Source organism: Sus scrofa, chromosome 5 (genome assembly GCF_054392235.1).
Source record: "Sus scrofa isolate SSC_HxYL_T2T_F1_AM1 chromosome 5, Sscrofa_HxYL_maternal_Yorkshire_Landrace_v2.0, whole genome shotgun sequence".
In the NCBI taxonomy this organism is placed as follows: Eukaryota; Metazoa; Chordata; class Mammalia; order Artiodactyla; family Suidae; genus Sus; species Sus scrofa.
Window position 1 is genome coordinate 94,260,013 of NC_139387.1, and position 13,007 is coordinate 94,273,019.

The window sequence follows — 13,007 nt, forward strand, 5'->3', positions numbered from 1 at the left end:
AGTATCAAAATTTGATGATAATATATACTATACTTTTAAAAATGTTCAGGGACATGGAAACAACCTAAATGTCCATTGACAGAGGAATGGATAAAGAAGCTGTGGTACATACACACTGTGGAATATTACTCAGCCATTAAAAGGAAAGAAATAATAGCATTTGCAGAAACATGGATGGATCTAGAAATTACCATGCTAAGTGAAGTCAGTCAGACAGCAAGACACCAACATCATACGCTAACACTTACATGTGGAATCTAAAAAAAAGGACACAATGGAGTTCCCGTCATGGCGCAGTGGTTAACGAATCCGACTAAGAACCATTAGGTTGCGGGTTCAATCCCTGGCCTTGCTCAGTGAGTTAACAATCCAGCGTTGCCGTGAGCTGTGGTTGCAGACTCGGCTTGGATCCTGCGTTGCTGTGGCTCTGGCGTAGGCCTGTGGCTACAGCTCTGATTTGACTCCCAGCCTGGGAACCTCCATATGCCGTGGAAGCGGCCCAAGAAATGGCAAAAAGACAAAAAATAAATAAATAAAAATAAAAATAAAATAATAATAATAAAAGGACACAATGATTTCTTTGCAGAATAGATACTGAGTCACAGACTTTGAAAAACGTATGTTTTCTAAATGAGACAGGTTGGAAGGTAGGGGGCTGCGCTGAGGGTTTGGAATGGAAATGTTATAAAATTGGGTTGTGATGATCATTGTACAACTATAAATGTAATAAAATTCATTGAGTAATTAAAAAAATAAGGAAATAAAAAACAATTTAAATGTCCAGGGAGTTCCCATTGTGGCTCAGTGGAAACGAATCTGACTAGCATCCATGAGGATGCAGGTTCAATCCCTGGCCTTGCTCAGTGGGTTAAGGATCCAGTGTTGCCATGAGCTGTGGTGTAGGTTGCAGACGTGGCTCAGAATCCCATGTTGCTATGGCTGTAGCTACAGCTCCAATTCAACCCCTAGCCTGGGAACATGCATATGCGGCAGGGACGGCACTAAAAAGACAAAAAAAAAAAAAAAGTCCAGAACATTCACATTCAGGGTCCTTTCTACAATAATGTCAGATGGATCTCAGAATGATTCCTCAATGAGGGACAGGGGGCTTCGGTCACGGATGGCAGGTGGAGGAATGCAGAGCCAGCCCCAAGCTGCTGCGGGAGAAAAATCACACGCAGCTGAGCGAGGAGGCAGGTGGATAGTGATGGACTTCAACCTCCACTGGATCCCAAATGCTGACCGGAAACCCCATTTATTCCAGGTCACCCTGTCCCATCTTCCGCTGCGGCTGTTATAAACATCTTCTCAAGTCTCTGAAACCTACCCTTAATCTCTACCTCCTCACTCTCAGCAAATGACCTTGCTTCCTTTTCACAGAGGAATAAAAGGGAACTGGCTCATCTGCTGTTCACAAACCTACCTGCACACTCACCTGCAAGGACAACCACCCTCCTCCCATGAGACGGGAGAGGCAAGTCTCCTGTCAGGGCTGATCCTGCATGTGCTCGAAACCCACTGCCTCGTCTCAGGGATCTTGCTCAAACGGGCAGCCCTCCTCTCCTGTGTCCTCAGCCCTTCCCTCTCCTGCCTCCCCTCCACGTGCAGAATTGGTTTTTTGGTTGGTTGGTTAGTTGGTTGGTTGGTTTTTAGGAGAAGTTTCTATTGGCAAGTTACCACCGATAAGCTGCTTTGGAATAAGGTTTCTCTGCTGTGGAAGGAACACTGCAGTCGCCTCTAAATGGAAAGTGAGTAACTGTCCAAAGCCCTGGAAAGACAGTATAAACCGGTCTTCTCTTGCTTGAAACACCCCTGTCCTGGAAAGACTGATGGAAGGGTTTGGGGGGTGGGTTTAGCCCAGTATTACAGTAATGCTAGGCTAAAATGTGTGTGTGTGTGTGTGAAAGAGAGAGAGAGAGAGAGAGAGCAATAGAGAGAGCGAGAGAGAGCAGTGGCAATGGAAAGGGGTCTTTTGGATTGTGTGGGACCCCTGCTTTCAGTAGCTACACTGTGTGACAAAGACGGAACTAATAGCCCCAGAAAGATTCCCAAGGTTGGGGAGGGGTTCGATTACCAAAATCGCTCTGGACTAATCACCTTTCCAATCCTTCCTCTTGCCTACTGGAAACAGGACTGGACCCCTGGACGAAGAGCATCCTTGAGATTCTGAGACAATTCTCTTCCTTTCTTACCCTGCACACTATTCCCACGTGATACCCCCTACTTCTGTCGCTTGAGTCCATAAACTAATGACTCCTTTTTCTTGATATACTTGGCCTCTCCTGGACGTCAAGCCTCCATGTCCGATTACATAATGCCCACCTCTTTGGACATCCTACAGGCCTCCAAACTCAATATATTCAAAACTCATTGGGAGTTCCTGTCATGGCTTAGCGGTAATGAACCCAACTAAGATCCATGAGGACGCGGGTTCGATCCCTGCCCTCGTTCAGTGGGTTAAGGATCTGGTGTTGCCTTGAGCTGTGGTGTACGTGGCAGATGTGCTCGGAGCCTGTGTTGCTGTAGCTGGGATGTAGGCTGGCAAAAAACAAAAAAAACAAAAAAAAAGCAACTCATTATCTTCCCCCCTTTTCCCACTTGGGGTTGAACAAATTGTGCTGTATTCACAGAGTGCCCAGACAGCTGCCTTTCTATGGACTCTTCCTCTCCCTCCTTGATCCTGCATATTCGATTCTATCTCATAATTAACTCCTGAATCCTTTCAGTTCTATCTCCCACGTTGTTTCCACATGAGTTTGGTTTACCACCGCTCACCTTCTAACTCATTTCCAGGCTCAGGTCTTATCCCCTCTAATTATTAGCTGTTGTGCCACCAGAATAATTTCTTTTTCCTAAAATATAAATCTCATCATTTTTGAAATCTCCCAGGTTTGAAACCCTTGAATGGCTTCTCGCTGACCTCATGAGATGGCCATTCATCATCTGGCACTTGCTCACTGCTCCACTTTTTAGAGTGACTGAAATATTTAATCATATCCTCCATAATTAAAAATAAATTAGATTCTTCTTTTCCCAAACTGTGAAATTATTTTGTATTTTCTCACCAATGACTGCCTGGAGTAATCAATGTTAATAACCTTGCAGCTGTTGCATTTTTTAAAAATAATTGCCTTTAAGTTTTGTTTGCAGTGTCTTGCCATAAAAAGTATTTTTAATTATTATGTAATCTATTTATCTTTTATCTGTGTATCTTTTGAATTTTGTGCCCTGTTGAGAAAGGTGTCCCCTGATTTCAAGGCCATTCAAACATCCTCAAATCCATCTGGACTTTATTTTCTTTATGGTATGAGGTAGGACTCTGGCTTTGTTTATTTTCAGATCAACAGTCAGGTATACTAGTACCTTTTATTAGTAAATTATCATTGTCTCAATGAATCTAAATGCCACCTTTTCTTATATTATATTCTCCTTGTGAACCTGGGGTTGGCTCTTCCTGGGTCTCTGTTCTAGTCCACTGAACTATGTGCCCATTGCTCTGTTCGGTTCATTTTTCCTGAAGTGGCCTTAGGGTAAATTTCAATATCCATTGAGAACTTTCACATAATTCTAATCGGTTTCAGAGAAATCCCATTGGGATTCTGATTAAAACTGCGCTGCATGGAAATATTATTTTAGGAACCATTTATTTTGCTGTGACAGTAAGTCTTCCTGTTCAGGAACCCGGTGGGCCCTGCCGTATGTTCAGATCTTATTTTGTGTCCTTTGGTGAGATTTCATATTTATTTAGGTTCTTTAACATTTTGTTAAGTTAAAAATATTGTGTATTCTAAGTGGTATTATTTTCCCCTCTCCTTTCTGACTGGACTGGGCGTATTAAAAATAAAAACAACAGCAAAAACATAAACAAACTCCAACTTATCAGTTTGTGTCTTAGATAACTTTATAAATACTTATAAATTGTTATACCACTTTGCAAATTCTCTTTTTAATTCTAGTAATCTTCTACTAGAGTCTCCTGGGTTTTTGAGATCTCTACAATTACAGACAAATTATCCTTTTCTAATATTACAAAATTATTTCATGGCCTATCTATTGCATAAGACAGAATCTCTACAAATAATAAATTATATTATTGAGTTAGCATTTCCCAGGCCTGGTTTTTAAGTAAACAGCTTCAGAAATCTGCTATTTAGTATGATATTTGCTGAAAATTTTTGGTAAATGTCTTTACCACTATGCAATGACTTCCTTCCATTTCTAAACTATTTGGAAATTTTGTTAGAAAAGGTTGCTAAGTGTTAGCCAATGCCTCTGTAGCCTTTTTCATATAACCTAATTGTTTTTCTCCTTTAATTGGCTGTTGCAAAAAAAAAATTCAGGTTTCATTTGAATTCAGATGGATCTTTTATACTTGACAATGAGACTGTCCGAAGACAGTGACCTAATGCCAGCCAGGAGCAGAAAAGGGTGACCAGACAGCACAGACTGGAAGGAGTCTACATAATGCCTCTCTCTCCTGATTAATGTTTTGGACCCTGAATTCCGCTTTTTCAGATGTGAAAATTGTGTCTCCTCCTTTATTTTTTCCTGCATTTCCCAAAACCTTTCCATTTATTTTTCAACCTTGGCTTATTATTTTGTTTTACAAGAGTTTCTGGAAATAATGCATATTTGAATCTGACTTTTCAGCCCATCTGACAGTCTCTCGTCTTCTGGGTTCATTCACCCTTAGTGATGTAATTAATATACTTGATTTTATTCCTTTCATCTTAAACACGATCTTTTTCCTTCTTCTTACTTTTGTTGAATTAGTCATTTTTGATCCCTGCCACTTTTTTCTGTTCCTTTTTCCTCCCTGTCATTCCTCTGTTCATTCTCCCTTCTTGTCAATTTAGAAGTCCTATTGTGCTTTAAAGTTCAGCTCATGCCTATATACTCCACTGTCATCTTTAAATACATATGTCCTATTAGAAGAAAAGAATAATGTTATACAATAGGCATTTTTATACTGTATGTATTTGTAACACATAACCATGTGCCAAGCATCTCGACTTTCTTATCCCTCCCTTAACCCCAAACAGAATTTCTAGGTTACTCATTTCTAGGCTTTAGTTCTAGGTTACTAATAAGTTTTTCTTTCAAGGATGACCCTTCTATTTCAAGAATCCTTACTTAGCATTTGTCTGCAAAGTCCTAGTCACATCATTATTATTGCAAGATTCATTGCTCCCATTATTCCTCTCCTTTTTGTCTTTCCCTATCGTGGGATTTCTGCTCTGAACCAATTGTCACTTGATGGAGCATTTCCTCAAGTGTTTTGCTCAGATAAGTACATGGGCAGAATGCTTTCTAAATGCCCGCACTTCTGAGAATGTTTCTTTTGCCCTCACAAATGAATGATATCTTTCCTGGTTATTAATTTTGGGGTCTCGGTCTTTTCCCCTTAGGATTCTAAAAATGCTGCTCCAGGATTTTAACTTGTCGTGTTGCTGATAAAAAGCCTGAAGCTAATGGATTCTTTCCATTGCAAATAACCTATTCTTTGGCTATCAAGACTTTTAAGATTTGTCCTTATTCTTAGACTTTAAGAATTTTACCAACACACGTCTATACATATCTTCTTACATTACTCCTGCCTGGGACTCAGAAGGATGGCTCCTTCTCCATGCATTTCTTTTCTATTGCCAGACTCCTTTTATTTCATGTTATGACTTCTGGACCTGTCTTCTGAATTTATCACAAAGTAATTCTGTTCTACGTTGACAGGTATTTCTTAAGCGTCGAGATTTGATTCAAGAAGTGTCATCATCATAACCCTCATATGTTTAATTTTTTAACCAAAAGTGAAATTTGTTATATATGAAAGTTGTTACGGGAATAAATTCTAAGAGTTCTCATCACAAGAAAAAAAATTGTTTTCACTTCTTGCATTTTGTATCTATACAAGAAAATGCATGTTTACTAAACTAATTGTGATAATCACTTCATGATATATGAAAATCAAATCATTATGCTGTGTACCTTAAACTTACACAGTGCTGTATGTCAATACTATCTCAATAAAACTGAAAGAAAAAATTTAATTGGTGGAGTCACAGGTTTTTTTGTTTTTTTGTTTTGATAACCTAATTGTATTGCCTTGAAAGTTTTTTCTTTTTTCTTCCTTTCTTTTTTTTAAATTATTAAGTCATCTCTGATCCTTTCCAACATGGGAAAGTAAATAGCACAATCATCCTAGTGTTTAGCCTGCTCTTTGCCCCTTGGGGCTCTGAGTTCCCTTAAGTGAGTTATTCTTTTTCTCTTCTTGCCAATGGCTCATGCTCCCTCAGCATCTACGCAGCGCAGGTCATGCAGGTCTATTCAGTGGTGGCAAACCAGTGAGTGACAAAACAACTTTCTGCTCCTGAGGTCAAGCCAAGAATTGCTAGCAACTCATTAGCTCTTTGCTAAGGTAGAGGGTAGAGGCCTCTCTGTGGCCAGACCTCCACAGAAGCAAACTTAAGTCCCAGCTAAAGTGACGCATCAAAGCAGCCCACCCATGCAGTATTCTTCTGGATCCTGACATATCAGAACGGCTCTGTGAGGACTACTTAAAAACAGGCAGGCAGATATCGCCCTGCCTTGAGGAGACTCACTGGATTCAGGCAACCAAAGCCTCTGTGGAAACACACAATGCTGGCCTTTGAGCCCAGCAATGAGGATACCTAAGCCTACCTCTCTGCCTCTGGTCTCTTGGTTCTTTCTTCTTTCCAAAATGAGTGTGGTCCCATAAAATGCCTCTTTCCATCCCCACTTCCCCAGCCTAAGATACACCCTCCAGGCTTTATTCACTAGCCTCCTCAGGCAACTTTTGATCTAAAATGTTTTTTTTTGGGGGGGGGTATTTTTTTAATATTTTAATTACTGTGATTAAAAGCAGCTTAACTTTCTATATCTTTTGGATTCCTAAGACAGTATAGTTTCATTATGATATCAGACAAAGACACACCAGTCAGAATAGCCGTCATTAATAAGTTCACAAATAACAAATGCTGGAGAGGGTGTGGAGAAAAGCAAACCCTCCTACACCGTTGGTGGGAATGTAAATTGGTACAACCATTATGGAAAACAGTATGGAGGTACCTCAGAAAACTAAATATAGAACTACCATACAACAACCCAGCAATCCCACTCTTGGGCATATATCTAGACAAACCTTTCCTTGAAAAAGACACATGTATCCATATGTTCATTGCTGCACTATTCACAATAGCCAAGACATGGAAACAACCCAAATGTCCATAGACAGATGATTGGATTAAGAAGATGTGGAAAATATATACACAATGGAATACTACTTAGCCATGAAAAAGAACAAAATAATGCCATTGCAGCAACATGGATGGAACCAGACTCACATACTAAGTGAAGTAAGTCAGAAGGAGAAAGACAAATTCCATAGGATATCACTTATATCTGGAATCTAATATACAGCACAAATGAATATTTCCAAAGAAAAGAAAATCATGGACTTGGAGAAACAGACTTGTGATTGCCAAGGGAGAGGGGGAGGAAGTGGGATGGACGAGAAATCTGGGATAAATAGATGCAAACTACTGCCTTTGGAATGGATAAGCAATGAGATCCTGTTGTATAGCACTGGGAACTATATCTAACCACTTATGATGGAACATGATGGAGGAGAATGTGAGAAAAAGAATGTACACATGTACATGTGACTGAGTCACTCTGCTGTACAGTAGAAAATTGACAGAACACTGGAAACCAACTATAATGGAAAAAATAAAAATCATTAAAAAAAGAATGGTACACACACAAAAAAGATGTCAGACAAAGAATGAGATAAATACCTTTGTTATATAGAAGATACAACAAGCTATCATGTGCTGCACACTTTCAAAGCTCGCAATGTGTTTCTTTGAGTGGATGATATTTGGTAGTCCTTGCAAAACCACTATACATTTTATCAAGATCTGAAAAATAGAAGCACAATGGGTTTTGTTGAAAATATCATCCTTACTCATTACAAAATGTTCTATTTAAATGATACAAGTTTTAAGCCATCACATTTTACTGGTATTAGTAATTACAGATAAATTGCTCATCATGTATAAATAAGTGTACCCCGAGATAAAATGGATAAATTCAATTTTCAGATGAGTCTTTCATCTCAGTAACTTGAAAACTAGCGGAGAAGATAAAGTAAATACACAAATGACTATAAAATGAAGCGCATTTTGACAAGTGCCATAAAAGATACAGGCAGAGTATGACATCTATACAAGAAGCTACAGACCACATTCGGGCTTGGGAGGACACTGAAAAAACCATGTGGACAGGGCTATGCCATATTAAATATACAGTGACACAAGTCCTCGAAATCAGAGTTTCCTTTATCATTAAAACTAAGCATCCATATCCTAGGAAACCAATTAATATGGGGGCTTACTTCCTTAATTTTGCTCCACATTATGTGATCCTGAATTTGATCAAGACGTAACTTTAGCTTTCAATACTGCTGCACAGTTCTGAGCAATATTACTATCAGAAAAGCAGAGCTGAAATTGCATCAATCTCTTCGTCATTGAGACTATCCCAAAAGACAAATTAATATATGGGTATTGGTCCTTTGTGGGTACATTCATTGCTTCAAGCCACCATTCTAATCATGTTATTACTACTGTTACATTACACGTATGAATTTTTTAATGCTGCTTTAATTCCTCCCCTCCACCCCCGCCCTCTTCCCCCAACACCACACCAGATCCCCAGATCATGTCAACAACCTAGTAGTTCTGCAGTTTTCTCTGGGCTCATGTAATCTACATAAAAGCAAGGTTAATGTTATTTTACAAAGTGAAATTTATACACATTTTCTGAACTGCGCCCTTCCCCTTCAAGCATGTCTTGTGACTAATCCCTCCAAGTTTACAAGTATAGCTCTAATTCATTACTTCTAATGGTTACATAATATTCTTTAGTGTGAACAAATCCTAATTCATTCAGCCATTTCCAGACTCTTCATGTTGCACAGTTTTACGGCTGAAGTTTTACAGTCCGGCAGGGCTCCTGTTACCGCACCTTCCCTTTGTCTCCAGCTTTTCTGCTACCACCAAGAATGCCACAGTGACACCACCCTTATACAGGCTCGGGTGCCAAAATAAGTGGCAACCGAGGTGCCAGCTTTGAGGTGGTGCCCAGTGAGGGTGACATACCAACCTCCAGGGCACAGCTAAATGACACTCTAAATCAATGACCATCATATGGGACTGTGTGCCCAGCAGGTGGAACCAAGGGGTAAAAAGAGGGGTGATTTTAGTCGGTGGGATAAATTGCTAATAAAGGGTTTGCTGTGTTGGGTAAATGCATTTTTTAATTTACTAAAATCGTATTCTATGAGATAAATTAATAGCAGAGGAATTGGTATGTCAGGTAAATTTGTTTCTTAATTTTACCGAAAATTATATTCAATTAAAATTAAGATTGCTTTGCAGAAATCCAACGCTTGTTACAATTCCCAGTTCTCCCATTAATGAATGAACATGCCTTTGCCCCACATCCTCACCAGCAATAGGGGTTACAGATCTTTTCAAGTCTGGCAGTCTCATTATGTTGTTGATTTAATGTGCATTTCTATGGATTTTCAGTTTTAGCATCTTTTCATACGTTTCTTGGCCACCTGGATTTTCTCTCCTGTACACTGCCTATTATTTTTCTGTGCCCATTTTTTATTATTATTGTCAATTTGTAAGACTTCTGTTATATATATTACACTATATATTTTACATTACATACATATTACATTACATGTAAATATTTACATATGTACCCTTATCAGTGTTAGATATTTTCCCAAAGCCGTAAATGTTCTACTATCTTTGTTATGGCCTCCTTTGTCACACGTAGGTTAACATAAACATAGTCAAATATGTCTTATCTTTCTTATTATTTCTAAGAATTCTCTCTTGGTTGGAAAGGGGTCCCCCATCCCTGGATTGCACATGTCATCTCCTGAGATTTTTTTTTTTCTAAAAGTTTTTGCCTCATCTTACCTCTAAGTCATTAGTACACCTGGACTTTTTATGTTGATACAAAATGCGGGTCCAATTCTACTTTCTTTCAGATGAATATCCAGGTATTTCGCCACCCTTTACTAAACAAATCCATTATCTTCCCATCAGGCTGGAATCCCAGTTCGAATACCTATTACATTCTCATACAGAGTGAGGTCTATTTCTGAAGCCTCTCCTTTGTTCCACTCATCTTTTCCTGCTCTAAGCAATACAGTTTAATTAGAAACTCTTTTCTTAGGGCCTTTCCCCATAGCTCTAACCCACTTTCTTTTTTCTTTTGTCTTTTTTTTGCTATTCCTTTGGGCCGCTCCCGCGGCATATGGAGGTTCCCAGGCCAGGGGTCGAATCGAAGCTGTAGCCCCCGGCCTATGCCAGAGCCACAGCAACGCGGGATCTGAGCCGCGTCTGCAACCTACACCACAGGTCACGGCAACGCCGGATCGTTAACCCACTGAGCAAGGGCAGGGACCAAACCCGCAACCTCATGGTTCCTAGTCGGATTTGTCAACCACTGCGCCATGACGGGAACTCCCCTAACCCACTTTCTGAGTTAAAGATATCCTGAGTCAGTGGGATCCTAGACGATGACAGTGGACTGACCTCAACCAATGGAGCACCAGCGACAGGTGCTGTTCCCGATGTAGCCTCTCTGCTAGATCACATCAAACAGGATGCTGTGGTGTGGCTAGTATTTTCCTTTCCATCCTATCATTTAAAAATAATACCCCCGGAGTTCCCATCATGGCTCAGTGGAGACGAATCTGATTGGCATCCATGAGGACACAGGTGTGGATCCCTGGCCTCGTTCAGTGGGATAAGGATGCGGCATTGCCATGAGCTGTGGTACAGGTTGCAGATGCGGCTCCCATCCTGCATGGCTGTGGCTGTGGTTGCAGGCCGGCAGCTACAGCTCCGACTGGACCCCAAACCTGGGAACCTCCGTATGCCGCAGGTGCAGTCCTTAAAAAAAAAAAAAAAGGAAAGAAAGAAATAATATCCCACCGGGAAGAAACACCAGAAGAAGGTCCCACTCACGCCGGCAGACAAGAACATATATTTAGAGTCCTGCCCCAGGGCAATGAAAACTCTCCTGCTTTCTGCCCTAATATTTTATAAAAGGATCTGAACTTTTTGGACATTTCTCAAAACAAGCCTCAGACCCCCATATCAATAGGTTATGTTAATTGAAACTAATAAACAACAAAAAAAAAAGGCAAACATGTTGAAGACCTTGTAAGACGCCTGCCCTTCGGGGGCGGAAGGAAGCCGGAAGAAGAATCGGGGGCCTGACACATGGGTGAAATGTGTCAGACATCCCCTCCAAAGCAGCTCTGACCTCTGGCATCGCTCACCTCTAAGAAGAAAGAACAATGCCAGGGAAAGGCCTCTGGGTTCTGGAGGACCCAGCATATTCCACACTTGGGAATCCTGCTCCAAGCCATTCACAAGGGACAAGGGACTGTCAACTATGTGTCTAGAGTTTGGATTTCGGAGATCTTTTCAGCAGCGGAAGTACTGGGTGTGGGGCATGTGAGAGAAGGAGGCGTGGCTATGTGCCAGTATAGCCCCTCCTGGGGGATATCTGTCAAGTTACTTAAGCACTCTGGTTAGTTTCCTCAACAGTGAATTTAAAAACTGTACACTTTGCGTGAGTTCCCCCACATAGTCTTGGTTCTCAACATCTGAGTCAAAGATGATGACGACATTGTGTTAAGGAAGCAGGGACTTCTTACTTCTCTCCTTACGTCCTATGGTAGGCAGAATCCCAAGGCGATCCCCAAGATGCCCGCCTGGCATACAAGCCTGTATAACCCCTTCTCCTCGAGTGCAGGGAGGACCTGTGAATGTGATGGGCTGGTCACTTTCTTCACTACATTATACATAAGACTCCTCATGCATATCGGAGGAGGTATTTCCCACTGGCCTGGAAGATGCAAACTGCCATGCTGTGGAAAAGGCCACGTGGGGGGGCACGGGTAGTCAGCCTTTCAGAACTAAGGACTTCCCATCATACAGCTGCAAGGCAATGAATTCCCTTGACAACCAAGGAGTCTGTAAGAGAACCCCAAGCCTGTGACTGGGATCACAGCTCCAGTCCACACCTTGATTTTAGCCGGATGAGACCCTGAGCAGACAATCCGGATAAGCAGGGTCCAGCCGCCTGGCCTACAGAAACGATAGGATAGTAAAAAGGATATTGTTTTAAGCCACTGACTTTATGGTGATTTGGTAGGAAGCATGGACAACTAATATAATCCCTTCAGCCAGGTCTTACCTACCCTTTTGCCAAAAATCCAATCCCTTCATCACAAAGTTACCAAGTCTTTGTCCCTTGGGTATTCCACCACATTTTTTCCCCCAGATGATGACTTTAACAAGATGCTTTGAATAAATACTGCTGTTTCTAACATTATAATAACATAAAAATTGGAGTTCCCATCGTGGCACCGTGGAAATGAATCTGACCAGGGACCACGAGGTTGCGGTTCAATCCCTGGCCTCGCTCAGTGGGTTGGAGATCTGGCGTTATTGAGACCTGCGGTGTAGGTCGCAGATGAGGCTTGGATCCCACATTGCTGTAGCTGTGGTGTAGGCTGGCAGCTGTAGCTCCGACTGGACCCCTAACCTGGGAACCTTCATGTGCCGCGGGTAATGGCATAAAAAAAGAAAAAAGAATATAAAAATTGAAATGACTTAAACAACCTAGAAAAAATATATTGCCAGTATTTAAATATGGACAGCAATGGGGTCGAATGTTTTCAGAGAAGCAGATTTTAAGTCGTCATTTATGTTTACCCAGATGTTTCTTCAAATTATTAAAATGTTTTTCAGTTAGCTCATGAAATTTCATGCTTGTTCTTGACCAATTCTCACTCTCTAAGAGATATATTGCTTTTTCCTTTTCAAAGTGCAATGCTGAGTTGCCTTTATAGAAATACCCTTCTCTTGGGAGGAGGAAAAAAAAAATACCCT

The 13,007-nt window shown here is 40.9% G+C and overlaps 1 protein-coding gene across 14 annotated transcripts in view; it reads right to left on the bottom strand.

Annotated features, from left to right (window-relative positions):
- Nucleotides 1-13,007, bottom strand: part of CFAP54 (cilia and flagella associated protein 54) — a 312,009-nt gene that overhangs the window by 193,173 nt on the left and 105,829 nt on the right. For all 14 annotated transcript variants that reach the window (XR_014804323.1, XR_014804322.1, XR_014804320.1 and 11 more), the window contains one exon: nucleotides 7,812-7,934. Coding sequence is in view for 9 of the 14 variants with exons in the window: in XM_084957512.1 (XP_084813638.1) it covers nucleotides 7,812-7,934 (123 nt within the window). In the remaining 5 variants the exon portion in view is untranslated. The remainder of the gene's footprint in view (nucleotides 1-7,811; nucleotides 7,935-13,007) is intronic.